Consider the following 7,502-nt stretch of genomic DNA (forward strand, 5'->3'; position numbering starts at 1 on the left):
TTAATAATTAGTCACTAACATTGGTGCATTTACTTCTTGCATTTAATATTTGTTGATTATATTCAAGTCTCTCGTATGGAATCTTTTAGTTCATTAGGCTTTCTAAACCTTACAATATTATTTTGACATGTATTCAAATTAAACAAGTGAGGAAGATGGAGTTAGAAAACGTAGACATTTAGAAAAAATGAATTTGTATTGTAAACATTATGATAATAATTTGACGTGTGCTCACATTAAGTGGTTGTTTAATTGTTTTGGCTCATCGATGTATCCACATAATATGAAAAGTCTAGAAAGATGATTCTATGAAACTTGTCCATGTGTTTTACAAGGATTCGAAAATTTTCAAAAAGTTTTTACATTCTTGCCTTGTGAACGATAAGTCATGTTTTTTTAAGACCAAGAAACTAGTAATTGCTTAAATATTTAGGATTTTTTTACGGTGAAAAAGAAAGAGCCAAGTAACATTGTTAAAATTGAATGGCTTTAATACAATGTAAATCTTATCTTAAGTTGTAGAAAATACAATGTAAATAAAAATTCACGAAATTGATATTCTATGTCATACTGATCAAGTAACATTGTTAAAATTGAATGGCTTTAATAATGTAAACGCCAACTCAACATATTAACATACTAAACCGATAGTAGTGGATAAAAATCGTCGCGATGAAAATTTCTTTAAAAAACTAATGGTTTTTATGGACTGAAATATCATATGCTGGTTGAACCGTAAAAATAAATGATTGATGTATCTGACGAGAATTCTATCCAGATATGTTTTTCTTGTATATCGACTCTTAGTAATTGTACATGTCATTATAACATCAATACATATAAGTTTTTCATAATTTAAAGTAGAGTTAATGACATAAAAGCCCTCTAGTTTTGAGGGAATATTAGGTTTTACCCTTTTAGGTTCACTAAAGCCTGAAGTTTTCAAATTTTTTTACATTTTATCCCACTTAACCGGTAACACCGGTTAGCTTAATTCGCGGAGTGCCACATATGCAATTGATTGGGCTGACGTTGCATCATTGGGGCGTTGTTCCTTATTTAAAAAATTACTAACATAAGAGGAGAAAACAAGATTCGAACCAAGCACCTCCTAGAGGACCTCAAAGAGAAACGTCTTACAACTAAGCTGCAACGATTTTGCTGTCATAAAGCCTATATCATTAAATATAAAGAATAACCTCTTAATAATACAATTATAATTATTACTATATTATTATTATTATTATTATTATTATTATTGTTTTTCTTGTTATTGTTATTATTATATAACGTATAAATATATTTATAGAACATATTTATATATTTAAAAACGTAATTTTTTATTTTAAAAAATATATTTATATCTTTAAAATCCTAGTTATACATTCAAAATTATATAAAGACGTTTCATAATATATAAATAAGTTTGTAAAGGTATTCAAACATTCGTATATGCATTTATTCTTTTAAAAAATATATGTATACATATTTATACATATTTTTTTTATGTATTTATATATTTTAAAGCATATTTATGCATATTTGAAACTTATTTATATGTATCTATATAGTTTTTAAATGTATAAGTCATGTTTTTTAATACGTATAACGTTTTTATTTGAAAAAAATACATATTCAAATGATAAAATACACATATAATATGGTTTTATGCATATTTTTATATAATGTTTGCATTCGTTTTTATACATTTTTTATACATATAAAACCCCTAAATATGTTTAAGAAAGTTTAAAATATAAAAATATATTTTTATACTCTTAAATATTTTTAAAAACGTATTTATGTGTTTATATATATATATATATATATATATATATATATATATATATATATATATATATATATATATTATAATAATAATAATAATAATAATAATAATAATAATAATAATAATAATAACAACAATATTTTAATTCTTTATGTGTTATACATTATATATGATATATAAGGCTTCAAAACATAAGAGATGCTTAAGCCTAGTGGTAATGGAGGTTGTTTGTCAGTAGAAGGTTTTGGGATCGATTCTTGGTAGCCCCAACGTTTCCTTATCCGGATAGTTAATTTTAATATCCGTATCCGTATCCGAAGTATAAATATTAAATTTGTGTCGCATTTATGTATTTTTCTTTCTAATATAAATTAACGTCACCATTAACTTTACAAATAAATTAACAACAATTTAAATTTGCAAACGAACTAACATTACAATAGCTACAACGATAGTCACCTCATATCTAAAGTTTCTCTGTCATCCAATTTTAAATTATAAGTAAGATATTAAAAAATAATTAGAAAATTTTAATTTTCGGATATCGGATATCCGAAATTTTTCAAAATTTATATCCGAATCCGAATCCGAAAATCCGGATATCCGAAATTCGAATATCCGAAAATACGGATATCTGAATTTTCGGTTAATTTTGAATCGGATTTTCGGATCGGATTTTTCGGATTCGGTTATATTTGAACACCCCTAGTTGTAGTCGATATCATCGCCATGTCAGCCAAATTAACCCAATATGCGCCGACATGTCGTTGCCATGTGTGTAGGCAACCGGCTAACCCCTTAAAAGGGTTGAAGTGCAAAAAAAAAGCACAAACTTCATGCTTTAACGAAACTAAAGTATCCCAACGGATAAAACCGAATATTTTGTGAAAATTTAAAGGTTTTTATGTCATTAGCTCTTAAAAATATAAAAAAATTACTTGATGTCATAACATGACATGAAATATTGAAACACCTAGTCATGTTTGAAGAGAGATATATTTTGACAAATGATGACCTTAATGTTATTATGAGTGATTTTGAGCAATAAAAAAAATATGGAAAACAACTTTTTTTTCATGAGTTATATGTTCAAGTTGATGTCTGGACAGACAAAACCTGCCAAAACCAAATTAAATGGGAATAATTGGATTTGGCTTTTCAGACATTTGACGTTGTCTTATAGAATTAAATTGTCCTACTTTTATGTTTACGAATATTCATACCCATTAAAATTATGACATGTATCACAATTTCATATTTATTTAATTATCTCATTAAAAATATATTTGGAATATATCAAATAACATTAAATTGAATGATGAATGATGACACATGTCATAATATTAGTGAGTAAGATTATTTGTAGGCATAAAAGGTCGGAGACAATTTAATTTCTCTATCTGAGAAATTAAATTGTTTCCTACCTTTTATGCCTACAAATATTCTTACCCATTAAAATTATAACATTTATTACCATTCCATATTTACTTAATTATCTCATCAAGAAGTATATATTAGAAATATATCAAATAACATTAAATTGAATAATGGAATAATGACATGTGTCATAATATTAGTGAATAGGATTATTTATAGGAATAAAAGTTAAGAGACAATTTAATTCTCAATTATAGTGTTTCCAATATTTTATGTCTTCAAATATTTCTACCCATTAAAATTATGACATTTGTTATCATTTTATATATACTTAATTATCTCATTAAAAATATATTAGAAATATATCAAATAATATTAAATTGAATGATAGAATAATGACATGTATCATAATATTAATATTAATAGATAGGATTATTTTTAGCATAATAGGTATAAAAGTTCAAATGTGTCCTTTCTTTTCCCCATGGTGTTGACCATTATCAATTTGAAATTGTTGGCCATATAAGCTAAGAGTACTATAGTTCTCTTACATAATTAAACAACTTATATTTTAGAAAGATTAATCAATTAAAACAATTTAAGATACGACAAAAACAGTAAAGAACAATTTGTAAGTTACATAAAACTCATGATACGAATATTAAAGCAAGAACATATATATGAGATGATAACAAAAACATATGAGATGATACAACGAGTTGCAACATACGACAAGATAACAAGTTGCAGCATAAAACAACTTAACAACATAACACACCGCAAGATAAAAGCATACCAAATAATAACCATGACATGTGATTATTAATGCCAAACGAAACAAATAATTTAAACATATTCGTCAAGATATTTTTCGATTGTGGTGATATTAACATCCGGGTAGAGTTCGCTAGCCTCCACACCAAATGAAGGTTCAATTATGAAGCTGGTCGCACTTCCTTTAATAAAAGTCGAATATGATATAGACGACATGATGTTTTTGCCGGGAGAGTCTGCAAAATAAGAAAATTGATTTTTTTACAAAAAGAAATCACGTTATTGTATATAAATGTTTAACCAGTGTAAATGTATTAAATAGTATGTTATTAGATATTCCTTCCATATTAAATTAGTATAATATTAGCCATTAAGAATCTTTGATATCTTGTATAATTGTACCATGGAGTTATCGTATTATAGTGATACGATTGCATAGCATAATTATATAAGAGTTTATGAATTCTTAATCTAATGCCACTACTGATATACTAATCTAATATGAAAGGGCTTATCTAATATTTACTTATATCCTATCTAAGAAAAATGCATCTTTTGTTTGGACTGACCTTCAATTTCTTTGAGAGCTTCCTCATCGGTAACATATATCCTATCGAAGGTCTTGCCGATTTTGCTTTCCCATATGGAAACAACTTCATTAAATGACATTGTATTGCCCGGAGGTCTAAATATCAGGGCCTTATTCAGGGTACGTGGGTCATCGACTGTTTTGATAGTAATCAATGCTATATCCTCTTCTTTGACGAAAACAACTAGATAGGAAAAATATTAGAGATTTTCCCAAATCTATCATCTTGGTGTACATTATGCATTAAAAATTGTACCTTTTACATTTCCATTCCCAAGGATGATGATTTCTTTTTCGGTCTTCATCAGGCCGATTTTGGGCAGAAAATATTTTGCAAAACCATTGCATACTACAAGAGTATGTGGGATATTTTCAGCTTCGATCTTCCTACGAATTTTCGCTTTTCCCTCAAATATGCTCTTGGCTGGGTCGACCGGTCCATCCAAAATCCCATGGTCCACATCAAGTCCGAATTCCGAAGGTAAAAATCTCTAATAATAAATATAGTTTTATAGTGTGTAGGAAACACATATTGAAAATTGAGTTAGTTTGACAAGTTTGATAATAACATGCACTCAAAATGAATTAATTTTTCTAATTTTTTTGTGATTAATAAAAAATAATTTTACAAAAAGTTAGATCTTATAAAATATGCGTCATTTCTAGACTGATCTCTCGGGTTCCTTCATGCCCGATTTTTTTGCATGCACAGTTGATAACTTAAAATAGCATAGATAATAATTGTAACAAAATAAGTAGAATAAAAAATTATCTATAATTAATTATTTATCATAATTGATTACCAAATATTTCAAATTTCAAAATATCTATTAATAATGTCCAGTTTAAGAGACTTAAAAAAATTAATTTAAATATAAAATAATAGAAAAAAACACATCTTATTTTTAGAGATTAAGAGGTAAAAAATTAAAAATTAAAAAAAAAATAGCAAGTGATAAGTTTAAGAGTTTTTTATTAGAAGATGATGTATATAAAATTGTGAAGTGCGGGTAAAATGAAATCTTATTTATCCAAATTATTTATAAATGACAAGTAATCAAACATGATTATAAAATTTTATATTATTTACCACAATAATCTAATTTAATTAAAAAAATACCTTGACATTTCCAGCTTCTTTGATGGCTTCAATTAGTTTGTCTTGCGCAGCTGCGGATTTCCCACTTACTGTCGAGATCACAACATCAACTTTCTTCACTGCCTCCAACAACTTTTCATAATCATCTAGATCTCCCTGACACAGTTCATATATATATATATATATATATATATATATATATATATATATATATATATATATATATATATATATATATATATATATATATATATATATATATATATATATATATATATATATATATATATATATATATATATATATATATATATATATATATATATATATATATATATGCACTCAATAAAAACTAGTAGCATAATTAAGCTCTAACATCATTCTGAATACGTACATAAACTAGTTCTACACCGCGACTTTCGAAATCGTCTAGAAGCTTGGTTTTTTCGTCATCTTTAGTTGTGGTTGGTCTTGTCAAAATAAAAGTTGGATGCCCTTCTTTGAGGCTTGCTTCTACTAAATACCTTCCGATGTATCCAGTCCCTCCGATGATCAAGATCTTGCTTGCCATTGATATAACTGTTTTGAGGATAAAGAGATGGGGGATTGATGTGAGAAAAGATTGGGGTATTGGTGTGAATATATATAGAGTTTTGAAATTCAAGACGTTGCAGGAGGATATTGAACGAAAAGCCCACGTCTGGTATCATGCAAATAAATAAATAAAAATAATAAATTACATAAATTGTCCATGTGGTTATGCTCAATTTATTGATTTAATCCAGATTTTTCAGTTAGAACTCGAAGAGTCCCTAGAATATATTTTATGTCCTGTTTTTCGTAATGATGTTAGATTTAGATAAATTGCTATTATACCCTTATTTTTCATGTATTATTATCATTATTTTTTTCTAATCACTCACGACAACTTAAATCTTCATTTCTGTCTTCCATATGTCATCCCTTTTGTTATGACTACCGATTGTGTGTTTAATTACACTGATTGTTGTTTAAAGCCTCATACTGCTTCATCTTCTTCCCTATTTTGCTCTCTCGCCCTTCATTTAAAACCTCATACTACTTCCAAATCATCACTTCGAACCCATTTGATAAGTCCCTAAAACATACTAATATATGGTTCCCAAATCCATATGTTAACCGAGAATTGATACTTTGATATCGTTTTTCAATTTCTCATATGAGTTGGTTCTTCACATTAATTTTTTTCCCATGGGCCAAATTAAGTGCTCATCATTTCCACATATCAAATATATAAATACAATACTTTGCTTGGTCATCAATAAAAGGAGGATGACAACTAAAACAATAAACACCAAATTCAAATTAAGATAGACTAGGAAATCGATAAGGACTCTTCAATTCCTTTACTCCTCCTTAAGTTGGAGCATGTAAGTTCCAAATGCCCAACTTGTTTAACAAGAAACGAAGATGTTGTGATCTCAATTCCTTTGTAAATAAGTCAGCAACTTGATGTGTGATATGTATGTGCATAGGACAAACTTCTTTAGAATCAACTCGCTCACGAACAAAGTAGCAGTGCATCACAATAAGTGGCAAGATTCATCCCTCCATTCTTTGGAAGAAATATGCCTTGACCTGGTGTGGACTTTAAGTAATGTGAAATTATGTTTGATGCGTCCATGTGTCTTTGCCTTGGGTCTAAAACAAAACTGGCCCAAAATGTTTATTGAGTACGCTATGCCTGGCTTGGTGGCTTGTAAGTAAAGAAGTCTTCCTTTGAGTCGCTTGTATTGACTAGCATCAACATGAAGACTATCCGTGCTTTGATCTATCTTTAAATTTTCCTCCATATGGAAATTACAAGGATGAAAACCTTGCATCCCATTATCTTC

General features: G+C 27.7%; 1 protein-coding gene across 1 annotated transcript; it reads right to left on the reverse strand.

Moving 5' to 3' along the window:
• Positions 1–3,784: 3,784 nt before the first annotated feature.
• On the reverse strand, positions 3,785–6,247 carry LOC111889771 (isoflavone reductase homolog A622-like). Its single transcript, XM_052767391.1, has 5 exons — positions 6,023–6,247; positions 5,650–5,784; positions 4,786–5,020; positions 4,510–4,713; positions 3,785–4,176 (listed from the first exon to the last, which is right to left on the reverse strand). Exons 1-5 carry the CDS (start codon positions 6,197–6,199, stop codon positions 4,013–4,015), a joined length of 915 nt encoding a protein of 304 aa, XP_052623351.1. The 5' UTR covers positions 6,200–6,247; the 3' UTR covers positions 3,785–4,012.
• Positions 6,248–7,502: the final 1,255 nt, after the last annotated feature.

This window comes from Lactuca sativa, chromosome 9 (genome assembly GCF_002870075.4).
Source record: "Lactuca sativa cultivar Salinas chromosome 9, Lsat_Salinas_v11, whole genome shotgun sequence".
NCBI lineage: Eukaryota > Viridiplantae > Streptophyta > Magnoliopsida > Asterales > Asteraceae > Lactuca > Lactuca sativa.

Bases quoted from the DNA above. Each gene is read 5' to 3' on its own strand.
- LOC111889771 (XM_052767391.1), bottom strand. From the start codon at position 6,199: ATGGCAAGCAAGATCTTGATCATCGGAGGGACTGGATACATCGGAAGG. The intron at 5,021-5,649 runs GTATTTTTTTAA...ATTTATTATTAG, and splicing joins AAGAAGCTGGAAATGTCAAG to AGATTTTTACCTTCGGAATT. The intron at 4,714-4,785 runs GTACAATTTTTA...TTTCCTATCTAG, and splicing joins TGGGAATGGAAATGTAAAAG to TTGTTTTCGTCAAAGAAGAG.